General features: G+C 40.3%; 1 protein-coding gene across 9 annotated transcripts in view; it reads left to right on the top strand.

Moving 5' to 3' along the window:
* nhsl1b (NHS-like 1b) overlaps positions 1-13,575 on the top strand; it is an 86,944-nt gene that overhangs the window by 47,209 nt on the left and 26,160 nt on the right. For 2 of the 9 annotated variants that reach the window (XM_027166346.2, XM_027166349.2), the window contains exon 1: positions 4,346-4,737. The exons of 6 other annotated variants lie outside the window; for them this stretch is intronic. In XM_027166346.2, the coding sequence (XP_027022147.2) occupies positions 4,509-4,737 (229 nt within the window). In that variant the 5' untranslated portion in view covers positions 4,346-4,508. Of the gene's footprint in view, positions 1-3; positions 111-4,345; positions 4,738-13,575 lie in introns of those variants that run through there. One more of the 9 variants, XM_027166352.2, reaches the window with a different exon arrangement.

Raw genomic sequence — 13,575 nt, forward strand, 5'->3', positions numbered from 1 at the left:
CGAACAGAAACAGTGAATCAGTGAGAAGAGTGTGTATGTGTGTGAGTGGTTGATATGTGCTGTATGTCCCCAATGTCATCAGAGAGCAAGAGCCATGTCCTGTGTGAAAGGTAAGTCTGTAGCTGTGTTTAAGTCATATGCAATGTTGACTCCTTGTGCGAGTACTCTGTGTGTTCATCAAGAGATGTAGAGATGTTTGTACCTGAATGATGACATACAGCTGCCAGGGAAATAAAACGTGAAGTTGGATGTCCCGTGTATCCAAGTCCATGTAGCAGAAAGAGTCATACGTCTATATTTGAATTTTTTTGTGAAGCAATTTTTTTCACCTGGACATATGAAAAATATGTATTGAAATTATGAAACAACTTTTAAGATATGCTGATACAGATTTATTCACGTTCTACAAAGATAAGGTGATTATCGTTATTGACAATAGTAATGACAATAGATTTCTTTGGCTGCTTTACATCCAGTCAGTTGTACTAGCACCCTCTTATTGACGTGGTCATTCAGTGGATAGTAAGCAGGACAGTTGCTTTGCGTGGCTCGGGGGACGTGTGCTTGTTCATATGGGGTTCTGGTAGCTCTTAAAGTCAGATTCCAGTTCCATTAATTAGCATAGATTAAAGTCTCTGGACAAATAATACAAATTATTAGACCAATTCTAACTAATAACTGATCATTAAATTGAAGTGCAATGTCACTGATTGTGGAAACATCAGGAGTTGTGACTCGTCCAGTATCACAATTGCTACTGACGTGGTACCAAAAAGCTTGAACTCCATCTGAAAAAATGGTATTAACGTGTCTGTGGTTGTTACTAAAGATGAAACTAGTATTGCAAAATGCACAAAATGGGACATATGGAGTTGTGTAATTGATCCATGGTTTGGAAGGAGTTGTTCAGTGTGAACGTAAACGTATAATTATGAGTTCCTCCCCCGGGAATCAGCCCCAAGTCAGGTCTGAAGTGTTTTTGTGTCTGTGCACACGTGTGTGTGTGGGGGTGTCTGTGTGTTTGTGTGTGCGCGTCTATTTTGTGTGTGTGTGTGGGGGGGGGGGGGTTGACATGCTGTTCCCTGTATTTGCAACACAAAGCATAAGCATGCATGCTGAAGCAAAAACCTTTCATATTTTGTAATAATATTTAATATAGTATTTATTGCAGTATATATTGCATTTTTTGGCCATATTTTAAACCTGGATTATGCCTTCTGGGGTATGTGTGTGTGTCAGCTGTTGACAGTTGTTGCACATGTTATGTGTCTGCACAGCTGTTCATGCAGCTCTGTATTCCTGCACTGTCTAACTCGTCTCAGTTCTGTCTATTTATTCAGACACTGAAGCTGTTTAAAGAGGTCTTTTGGCCATGAGCAATGATACATTGGGAATCTCGAACACCTAAAGATATTGTTGATCTTATGGTGTTGCTGAGACCTCACAGAAAAGTAAAAACAAAACTAGATTAGATATTTTTTACTACAGATATAATCTTCGAACAGTGACTCAGTGTGTTTTCAGACAACAGAAGCCGACTTAGTCATCCAAAAACTTCCGTCGGAGAACAAATATCTGATCTTGAGTCATGGACAGATACTTTTTGTGTCGATCCTGTCTGAAATGAAGTTTTACTCTGAAGATGTTCTGAATGATCCACACTGACTCATGAATCATGTGAACAGATAAACATGAATGGCATGGGAAATGACGGAAACCATCATATCACAATGAAGAGATTTGTATAATATCGATATTAAGATTTTTACATACTCATGTAAGAAACCTTAGTGACACGTTATTCAATATTCTTGTGAGTGCTCCAGTAGAATCACTACATTACTGCTATGTCTTACTGACTGTCCTGTTGATGTGTCTCTCTGCTTCCGCTACAAGCTTCCTGCGGTTCTGACTCAACTACTGCTTCTGTGGCTAATCCAACATGGACACTCAAAAAAAAAAAAAAAAAGATTAAAGTTTCTGACCAAGGATGATCCTTGCTTGAGTGGATATTTTCACCTACATCCCGCACATTGGTTCCTAAAAAAAACTGCTGCTTTAATCATAACGACTAATTCTAGGACTTCTATTAAAGTAAACATCTTTTCTTTTCTGCACATTAAGCACTGCTTACCTTTACATCTGTATACTGACTAACAATCTCAATATCTAGATGCTTTGATTCATTTCTCAATTAAATATAGATAGATAGATAGATAGATAGATAGATAGATAGATAGATGGATGTGGCAACAGTGGCAGCTTGGCAATGCAGGGATTTGAACCCTGATCCTCCAATCAACAATCCAGAGCCATAAACACTTGAGCCATAACCACTTGAGCCACCACTGGTTTGTTTCCTTGTGCGTCATCATGTGATCTTAGGGAGTTTTTCCTTGGCACAGTGTTGCTCATTATGGATCGAAATCTACATATGAGAGAGAGAGAGAGAGAGAGAGAGAGAGAGAGAGAGAGAGAGAGAGAGAGAGAGAGTGAGTGAGTGAGTGCATGTTTCTTCTCTAATTTATATGTGTGAATCTGAGTGGATGTGAGAATTACAAAAAAAAAAGTGTGACTTGTACACGCGATGTGGAGTTGAAAGAAGAAAAACTGACAGCATCAGGATAAATATAGAAGTGCACACGGTCCTCTAATCATACCCAGCAGTGCAAACCTGACACGAAACAAACTGTCTGTTTTCAGCCTATTTTTCTCTCTGTAGTTTATCTAACTTTTTTAAATCATGACCATTAATTCTAGTCACATTGGCTTTTAATGGTCCTTGAAAAGAGAGATTGGGCTGTAAACTGTATAAAGTGCAACCTTTATATTATCCACATGGGATCAGGTAGAGCATTAGGATTGGCCAGAATGGACACCAGGTCAGAGTCAGGAGTAATGTGTCCACAGACACACACACTCAGAATATAGACACACATACAGAGATGAGAATGTAATGCAGACAACTGTCATTCTCCCTAAGATGTCATGGATCTCTTTGTTACTAAACAATTCTGCTCATTCTGTCATCAGTGAATGAACTGCACACACACATGCACACACACACACACACACACACGAACACATACACACATATGCACATTCGCAAATAAACACACACATATGTGTACACATACTGTACACACGCATACTGACACACACGTGCACACATACACAGGCATACACACATACATGCATGCACACACACATGCACACACAAACCACATGTGCACACATACTCGCTCATAAACACACACATGTGCGCACACTCACCACACACGTGCATCCACACACACACGTGCACACCCATTAATCACATTAAGCCATAAGCCATATGCTCAAAGTATAGATTTAATAGACAGTAACATGTCTAGTGTGTTGTTTGATCTCCACTAAATACATTTACATTCATGGCATTTAGCAAACACCCTTTGTAGGCAAACATGAGTGAAATAGTAAACCACTACTATTTACAGTAAAATTTGAAGTAAATTTCATTACTTTACTGAGTGTTTATGGTACGAGCAGCCTTGCTGATGTGGTGTCATTTGCTGAGCGTCTGAATTACACAGCAGTATATTTATTTACTTATATACTTACAGATCAGTCTGGCAATCAATCAGTCTGTGACTAGTATGTGGTGCGAGTGACCAGCAGAGGGAGCTGTTGCGGTGTTGTAATTTCACTGCTGTATATTCAGGTCATGTCACAGCTTTTAAAAATGGATTTTACCAAAGTTTTTAAAATGGACACTTCTTAGCCTGTTAGGAACAGCTGCAACACTTAATAACAAAATGTGGTGTGTGTGTGTGTGTGTGTGTGTGTGTGTGTGTGTGTGTGTGTGTGTGTGTGTGTGTGTGTGTGTGTGTGTGTGTGTGTGTGTGTGTGTGTGTGAAGAGGGCCAGGGACAGTTAATCTGCATAAAGAGATTAGCCCTGGACAGAACCAGAAAGCGGCTGGCCATACTGACCAGCATTCACTGGGACAGAAAGGCTAATGGTCAGCCATAAGCAAATGTCCACCATAAGTAACAGAGTAGTAGATTTAAATGTGTGTCCATGGTATCACATTCGATCTGAAATCTTGAGCTGTAATCTGCTGTTCTTGTCAAGTCAGAATCAGAATCAGATTTATGTGTAACCTGACACTCTCTGCACTGGACTCTTTGTTTAGCAAAATCAATCCCATTCAAGTGAGCAAAGAGGGGAGGAGGATGAGGATGAAGAGGGCTCATCTTTTGACAGCTGCAGTAAGCAGGATCTTACAGAAGTGTCCCTGGTGGGCTGTTTAGCCAGCTCCTGCTGCCTTCCCCCTAGAGTAAGTAGGGGGTAGTTGGGGATAGCTGTGAGGTGGGTGAGAGGGTGGGAAATAGGGAGGAGGGTTGAGCATTAGGACCACCCCCCAGGCCTTAGGAACCTGCAGCACTCTAACAAATGTGCAGTGCCTGGCTGATCTTACAAGGCCTGCTATGAAGAGAGTCAAGCCAAGCCACCAGCACCAGCCAGAAAATGGGCAATGCTCAGCCCCTGCCCCAGTGCCAGGCTTCAAAGCTGGGCAGCACTTGTAGCCCCCAGGCCGAGGGCAGATTCCCCCGCCGAATGCTGACCAGAGCTCACCAGAGACACGACTCACTGTGGACCAATAAACCTGTTTTGAGATTGGCGGGTAGAGAGCAGGAGTATTCGCTCAGACGCACTCAGTCCTGCCGAGAGAGGAGATCCAGATCCTGCTTTTACTGTGAGTGCTTCAGATCCTGTTAGAGTTCTAGGTTTTTCACTAGAATAACTAGTTTTATCTAAATCTTCTGACTTTCTTTTTGCCAACTTGCAGTAGATAATTAACCAACTACTGTTGTACTATCTACTCTTAGATAGTACAATATCATTGAGTTGTAGAGGGTTTCTAAATACTGGTGCTAGTGAAGAGTTCAAACCAGTGTGATGAAATGAATGTGAGAAGTTAAAATCCATGTTTTGCACCTGACCTGATGTCACGCTTGTTAGCAGCTTTTTCAGACAGGCAGCTTGGTATTTCATTCCCTCATAAACATTACATATTACATCTTTTCCTGTCCACAGCGTACACATCATAACTTCTGTTACATTTCCGTATCATTCAGAAACGGCCTTGAGATTTTATTCTGAAAACTGAAGCTCATTATCTTTTATGTCCTGATCATACGTTATGTTATTGCACAATTATAATAAAGATGAATGTGAATTTGCAGATTCTAATCATACATCTTAAGAGTTATACTCTACAGACAGAGCAGTGGTGAAAGCTGTCCCAATTCCGATTGTAGCACTCATTATGAATACAATAAACCTTGTATGTGAGAATACTGAATGTCCAGTTAGATTCAACAGAACTAAACCATGGAAATAATATATTTACCTCTGTGGCATTTCTACCATTACTCATTCTAATCAGTCTAACATCTGTGTGTTTGCAACTTTCTTAAAATATTGGTTTCTTTTTAATTTTTTTTTTCATCACTGCATCTGGTATGAATGCCTTTGTCCCCTTTACCCCTGCACAGATTGTGTCGATCTGACGTGCTGACCTTTACCCTTTAGAATGGTGCCGGAGACCTTCTAGTTTAAACCCTCCAAGGCCCTGTCCTACCCTCTTCTAAATAAGGAGAGATTCATTCACTCACTCCCCAGTCAGAGGCAGTTTATTGATCTTTGATAGCGGCGCACATCGTGACTGGACTCTCGTGGCCATTCATGATTTAGTGTTCCATTTCTCACCTAATGTGCAGTACAAAAGGTGATCTGTTGGTCACGTGTGAGCCTGCATGAGAGAAATGGCTGTTTCATTGTGAGGGTGAGGTTAGAGATGTGTAAACTCTGTGTTGGCTGGTTGGAAACATAATATATATACTGTATAAGTAATGTCAGGGGTTTTCCTCTAGCTAATGATAATTGTGCAAAAGAAAGCCACATGAATATTTATGATAAATGTGATTCGTTGTTTATTCTGGGAGCTCATGACCGAACCTCATGTACACAAAGGTGATTATAGGCCGGTATGTATTAGAGGCATAACTTTGTGTGTACCAAGCAGCAGCAACTCGAATGGGATTGTTCACATAATTGGCTGCATATTTTATCTACATCTGGGGGATTCAAATCGGTATCCACTAGATGGCACGTCAGTGCTATAACATCCCTGTTACACATTGGCATTATAATACACCAACAAACTCAGTCTTTCTTTTAAAAGTCTTTCTTCTGTCTCAGTTCGAAAACTCTAACCTTACATTGAAAAATCTATAAAATTCTAATCTCTAAAATCAAGAAGACCTGTACACAAAACAGGGCTATCTGTCCGTTTGAAAACTACACAAGCTCTGTTTTAGTATTTCACCTCAATAATGGTTTAGTACCTATTTAGTACATATATGATATTTAAAACACAACGATAGTTTGTTTAGTCAGTCACAATTGTTCTGTCATGTTGTACTGTACTGGAGGTGTAGCATTACTTTCTGCAAGTGCAGGACTGCAAGATATGTACAGCTATGTCATCTTGTTTACACATAGTCAAAAGCTTGTATACTTCAGCCTTGTCCTGACCTAGTTTCCAAGAGAGCATTATCTCTGTGACCTGTAATAAGTTGATAACTAATGTACATAAATAGCAACATGTCCTGAAGTGATTTATTCGGTTAACACTATAGCCTTTTTGGTAATGCTAACAAATTTGTATTGATTTAAGGATAGCACATCGTACGTTTTATCTGTAAATAGTGCTATTTAGTGTTGTACAACCACTTTAAAGTTGTAGTCCTGTTTTGTTATTTCTTTTGAAATGTTTAATTCATTTATTTATTTTGCAGCTTGTCATGCTGCTAAGAAAATTCAAAGTGTAACGACCTCCATCCTGAAGCTTTTCCTGTGAATGGAAACATAGTCATAGCTTAACCTCTTCTGCAAAGTGCTGACAGAGTCGATGTAGATAGTCGGTATGGTAATCCTATTTTATTCCGGTTGAATGTGCGGACAGGGCGGCGCTGTGTGTCTGTCTCACACTAGTCTGAGATAATACACTGTGACAGTGCAAGATGCTGCTCAGCTCCTCACTGTAGTTTGTTCTGAATACACCAGCTTTCCAGTGGGCTTATTACTAACAGTCAGTTCATGCTTATGGACACTTGTCACATTTCCACATTACTTCTCAGTATATGTCCTGGACTATTTGTGTGTGTGTACGTGTGAGCTTGATGGTTTTAGACCCAGAGCAGGTGTTTTATCGATTATCTCTAAGCCCTTATCAGGTATTCGGACTCTTGCAGTATCTCTCAGGGGAGGATGAACAGGACACCACAGAAATACGGATTTTCTTTGTGAATCAGGAATGCAAAACCAATTCTTATACAATTCCAAAGGGCTTTACTCTTTTGAGCACAACTGTTGCACATTATTAACCACTCACTTTTTGACTTTCAATGATCATAAAATGGTTGCTTCCAGAGGACCAGCTAATGTCTTAACTGGGCAGCACGATTCCAGACTTTTCAGACTTTTCATTGTGGCACTATATCTTTTCTATTGCTATTAATGGGAAAGTGTGTCCATTGAATATTAGACATCAGTATAGTATAACCTTCCTAGCAAAACTGAGACGCTGAATCTTTCACATTTGTAACACTTTAGCACTAAAGAATCGGATTGAGTTGTGAATACAGAGACTGGATTTTTCTAAGGGATCATGAGCATTGGTGTTAAGCAGTGACAAAGACGTTAGCATCATTAGCCTACTGATCCTGACCCAGATGAGATGGGGAAGGATGGCAGCCTGCAGTGTCACTTTCACAATTTACCCCATCACCCCTTCACTTCACCTTTGTCTTGTTTAGGGTTTATCCATTTATACATAATGATGGGCAGTCTTTGCTATTCAAGTGTTAGTGAGCTTAACCAATAGAAGTGAAACTGCAGCACTGATCTCTTCATGTTGTCCCGTGTGGTGGTGCAAGGCTCCTGGGCAGGGCGTGGAGGATGGTAGGTGCACTTCAGCAATCAGTCGTCTTTCCTATTGTTGGTGCCAGGCTTAAACTGTGAGAGGAGTAGTGGGGGAGTACTGACCCCTTGCCGGGAAAGGCTGAAAAGAAATTCCTGGTCTTTTGCTTTGCCTGACTAACTCTTGCAGTTTTGGTTAAGCACCATAACAAAAGTGTATTGTTGCATGGTGCCTCCTGCAGCCTCTCACCATGCTCCACATCCCCTACTGGAAACAGGGTCGAGACAAAAGACAAAGCAAGCTTGAATTTTACCTCCCTCACCAAGGACAGGTGGAGTTCCACAATCTGGACAACCTCACTCGTATTCTTCCACTTTTTTCTTCTCTCTGTTTCTGTTCCTGTATCCATCTGATGGGATGTGTACATGGGACACTGGGCCACATTTGTGTATGATTATTAAATGTTAGTTGAATATCACTTTTCTAATAGTGATTTCACACTGCTGGTGTGATCATGGCGTTTATTAAATACTTTTGTCTTTGGGTTACTTTATTGTAGTTTACACGATTTCTATTAAGGTGAGTAGTCTATACAGCGTGATGCACATCTTTGGAGGACTGCTACCTCAATCAAACAGTGCATCAATACATTTTAATGTTATTGATGTTAACATTGCAGATATTTCCTCCCAAATCCCACTCCAGCCCATCAGTTACTAAACATTAACCCATCCTGAGACGTTCAGTAGCATCTTGTGATCTAATAATACTGTAATTGGATTTTTTTTTTATTGCCATGTGGTTGGGAAGCTGTGCATGGGTTAATTAATACACGCGTTAGTTTTAATCTTGCTCCAACACTATCTCTGTCACCTACTCCCACTCCATCATGGTTAGAGTGAGCCTAATCAAGTCCTTCTGGCCTGGTTTATTTAGTTACAGCTCTGATTGGACCTCCTCTTCCATTAAAGCTTCAATAATCGAGTTGTGCTTGGCAGTTAGGTCTTCCTGAAGTACATAGGATTTAAAGTCATTTTATTTGAAGGAGTGTCAAGCAAACACAGCAGCTGGGTTCAGATCCCTGGGACAGATGGCATCCACTTTACTGCTAATCGAGCATCAGGGCAGAGATCCAGAATAAATCAAATGGCTTTCAGAATTGCACTTGTTTGTGGCAGTAGACATAGATGGTGATTCATTCTTTGCCCATCTTATCCAACAACTAACCTGTTTACTGTAGGCAGGTTCCCCTCCCTCTATTGTTCTTATCAGTAAGATAAGATGATGTTTGTTCTGGATTTATTTAGAAGTTACACTGCCCTCTACTGGTCATCAGTATATTTACATTTATGGCATTTGGCAGGCGCCCTTATCCAGAGCGACTTATGTTTTTTATCTCATTTTATACAAATGAGGGTTAAGGATCCAGCGCTGGCAGCTTGGTGGACCTGGGATTTGAGATCACCACCTTCAATAGTCTAAAATGTTAACCAAATTCCCCAAAATAGAATAGAATTTATTTTGTCACATATACATTACAGCACAGTGAAAATCTTTCTTTGCATATACTAACTTTGGAGGTTGGGATCAGATATGATACAGCACCACTGGAGTAGTGAGGGTTGGGGTCCTTGCTCAGGGGCCCAACAGTGGCAGTATGGCAAGTGCTGTGCTGTGAACCCCAATCAACCGTTCAACAACCCAGAGCCTTAGCCGCAAAGCAGTGACGACGGAGAACTGAAGAAATGTACAAACAGTCATTCACATTGTCACATTTGTGTTCTCTGACTGTCATGATGACTTAAGAACTTCACTACTGAGAAACTCTGAAGCAGCTGAAGCCATTTGCACTCTCTGGCACAGAGTTTAGATTTTATGTCACCAATAAAGACAGACACAAGGTGTAAGGAGGTTCTGACATGTACAGTGTGTATTACTGATCAGTTTTTCCCAAGCCCAGCATTCACCTAAATGCCATTAGTCTACAGGTCAGAGGGGGTTAATTGACTTGTGCAGGCGACTGTCTCTGGAGCATAGAGAAGCATTGATTGGATTATTATGGACCTGGTCTAAATTGCATTGTGGATGAGAGGTGACTCATTATGGAAAGTGTGATCTCTGCTAACTAGCTTGGGAGACTTACGTATGTGTTTACCTGCTTTACCTGGACACACCAGTAAACCATTTTAAGAAGTTTTGATTGGTATAAATACTATACTATTGAATCAGAATCAGCTTTATTGCAAGGCATGTTTTCACATGCGAGGAATTTTAGTGCCAGAAGCTCCACAGTGTAACAGAATGACATATACAACAGTATAGATGAAATTGTATGTACACATTTACACGTGTGAAATGTGCAGTTGCAATACACAAATATAGACAAATTGTATGTACACATGTGCAATTGTGAAATGTGCAATTGAAGTAAACAGTAAACATTTAGACAATATGTATGTATGTATGTATGTACAGATGTGCAAGTATGAAATGTGCAATTGAGGTATACATAGTACAAATATTAGGTGTTGTGTGTTCCATGGTGTTAATTGTTCATCAGATGGATTGCTTGAGGGAAGAAACTGTTCCTATGTCTGGTCGTTCTGGAGCTCAGGGCTCTGTAGCGTTGACCAGATGGCAACAGAGTGAGTGTGCTGCATGTGAGAGGTCCAGAGTGATTGACTTTGCCCTTATGCTCACTCTGGAGAAGCACAGGTCTTGGAAAGTGGGGAGAGTTGTGCCAGTGATTCGCTCAGCAGTCCGGACTACCCTATGTAGTCTTCTGAGTTCGAATTTGGTGGCTGAGCTGAACCAAACAGACACTGAGGTGCAGAGGATGGATTCAATGATGGCAGTGTAAAACTGTTTCAGAGATCCTGTGGCAGGTTGAACTTCTTTATTGTAAGATTTTGTTAATAATACAAAGCTTCAAGATTTTACTATTACTACTTTTAAATCGTTCAGTACCTTCACACGGCACAGAGATTAGACGAACATCTCATGTACGTTGAAGAGATGCATTCATTCATGTTTCAGTGGTACTGGCAGTGTAGCTCCAATTCACACTCCTCTGATCAAGGATTCATCATTTCATTAATAAATTGCTGTTTATTGGGGAAGGACCAGGATTTGAATAAAGTGTGCTAAAAGAGATGGATGAAGACTAAAGGACGTGATGAAAAAATGGATGAAGACTAAAGGACATGTTGGGTAAAAAGATATTTGGGGGTATTTTTGCCATCAAATAAAACGGGACAAGTGGTGTGTTTTTAAGTGGTGCTTTTTATTCTCTCCTGCTAATGGACTAGTATTGCCATGACAACGTCTCCTTCAGGCCAGCCAGCCCAGCCCAGTAAATTAATTAGGATGGCACAGAGCTACACAAACAATGGTTGAGCTCACTACTGCTATGAGAATGTATATTATTGAAAAACTGTAAGCACAACACCCTCCACCACCACCATCATCATCTTCATCAAAACACCAGTCGAGGGAATATCTTTTGAAAGAATGATATTCCTCCCTCCAGTACAGGTCGAGAGAATCCAAATACTGAAGCTGTCTAGAATGTTCAAGCTGTCTGATCACCTGGTTAGCACACGTCTCCGTTTCATTTGTTATCTTGCAAGTTTCCTTGTAGCTGAAGGTAGTGTTAGTGCTGTTAGTCACTAGGTGGCGCCAGTCTTCAGAGAAATGGAAAAAAAAAAGACCCGTCCCAATCTGCTTTGGCTATGACTGAATCACTGAGGTTTGCGTGTTAACTGCTCTCTGTGCATTGTAGTTATATTTTTGGGCTAAATTTAATACTACTCTATACAGACGAATGTTTCTTATACATATATAGGATATTATTATTTACAATTTTCAATTCTGGTTAAATATTCTTCAATTAAATTGTAAAATTGTTTCAACAATGTCAACATACGTAAAGCGTACAACACTGCAATAAAACCGTTTACACCTTGTTACACACTGTCTAAGGCAGAGGGGGGTATTGTAATCCTGAGCCTCCAACTGAAGATGCAACAGCTGTGCTGTCACAGCTCTCGACTCCACACGTCTAGCTGTTAGAAACCACCAGCTGAAGCTTTCGTTTACTTTATTTACTAAGACGTCTGGCTCTGTCGTGTTACTGAAAACCACCTAGTGGCTTTATGAGCACTATGAGTCCTCTGTGTACTTATCATTTACACAAAACTGCGCTTTGGGTTTTATACATAATACAGGAACGAGGAACAAGGGAGGCTTTTAACTGCTTTATTTGATCAGTGTATTAATGACACTCCTCTGGGAGCTACTAGGGAACAGATGAAAGTTATCAGATCTGGCACTTTCCTTTGTTGCTGTATGCTTATTTATCTGCAGTTCGGTCTCTCTGAGCTGGCTCATTAGAGAGTAAATGCTGTTTAAGGAGTGTTTTTAAAGCACTTCTTTTATTACCACCACCTCATAAGGTGCCAGGACTTATAAACACTTATAAATGTTTAAAGTGTCTCTGATGAAATTGGAGGTTTAAATGAAACTGTCAGAGATAACATAAAATCTTGTACATAATAATAATAATAAAAAAAATAGAAGTTATCATTCTATTCTATACCCTTTGAGAGTAGTAAAGTTTATTAATCATTAAAACGTGACTCATTAATATAGCATTAAGGGTCTGTAGTGTTGGCATTGCAGCTGTCCTGAAGATCTTCACCATTAAAGCTGAGTGTAGACAGAGCTTAGACAGATCAAGGACTACTGTAGAGACAGCAAGATAGTTATCACTTGTGTATTGTTATCAGCATACACGCAGTTGGGGGGGGGGGGGGGGGTTTAGTACCTGTGTGCTCTGGTTAACTAATGAATTGACGAGCTCTGTCTCAGTGGGACATCCTGGTGTCATGGAGTTTCCACAGCAGCCGTGACTCAGGTGTCTCTGTGGACGCTATCAGCTTCATTCACGTCACGTATGACAAAGAGAAAAGAAAAAATATCAACTGGGAAAATGTATTCACGTCGACCTATGAAAACTGATTTACAGTATTTTTTATTAGTTTAGTCAATTACAAAGACAAATTTAACCGCCTGATTTAGTTCTGTTAAATATGAGAACGCAAGCTGCTAACGTGTAACGAAGTCTGCTATGTGATCGTAAATACAACCAGCATTTTTCCGAAGTAAATGACACAAGAATGTTCTTCTGATTTTCAATTAGTGAGAAGTTTTCCTGTCTTACCAAATTTTCCCACATGATTATGAAAGCTTTATCATTAGAAAAGATAAGAGTGTGTGTGCTCAAGATCTTTGTTAGCGTATTTCCACTGAGAGGAGTGTAGACTGCAGCTGTGTATCTGTCACTTTCAGTCAAGAGAAAAGTCTGATTGATGGTTACATGAGAATTAATCATAAACCCGTCATTGTCTTTGAGTCATATCACTGTTTCTAGATTACAGCAGATACAAACTAGGACATTGTTGACTGGGAAAGTCATCTTGAAGCAGTAATCTTAAAGGAAGGTGTTGTCGCATTTACACAAACACACACGCGTATATATCTTCACTGTTGAGGGTTCAGGTCCCAGGTGAATAGCCAGGCATGTGTCCTTGAGCATGGCACTTAGCC

Source organism: Tachysurus fulvidraco, chromosome 16 (genome assembly GCF_022655615.1).
Source record: "Tachysurus fulvidraco isolate hzauxx_2018 chromosome 16, HZAU_PFXX_2.0, whole genome shotgun sequence".
In the NCBI taxonomy this organism is placed as follows: domain Eukaryota; kingdom Metazoa; phylum Chordata; class Actinopteri; order Siluriformes; family Bagridae; genus Tachysurus; species Tachysurus fulvidraco.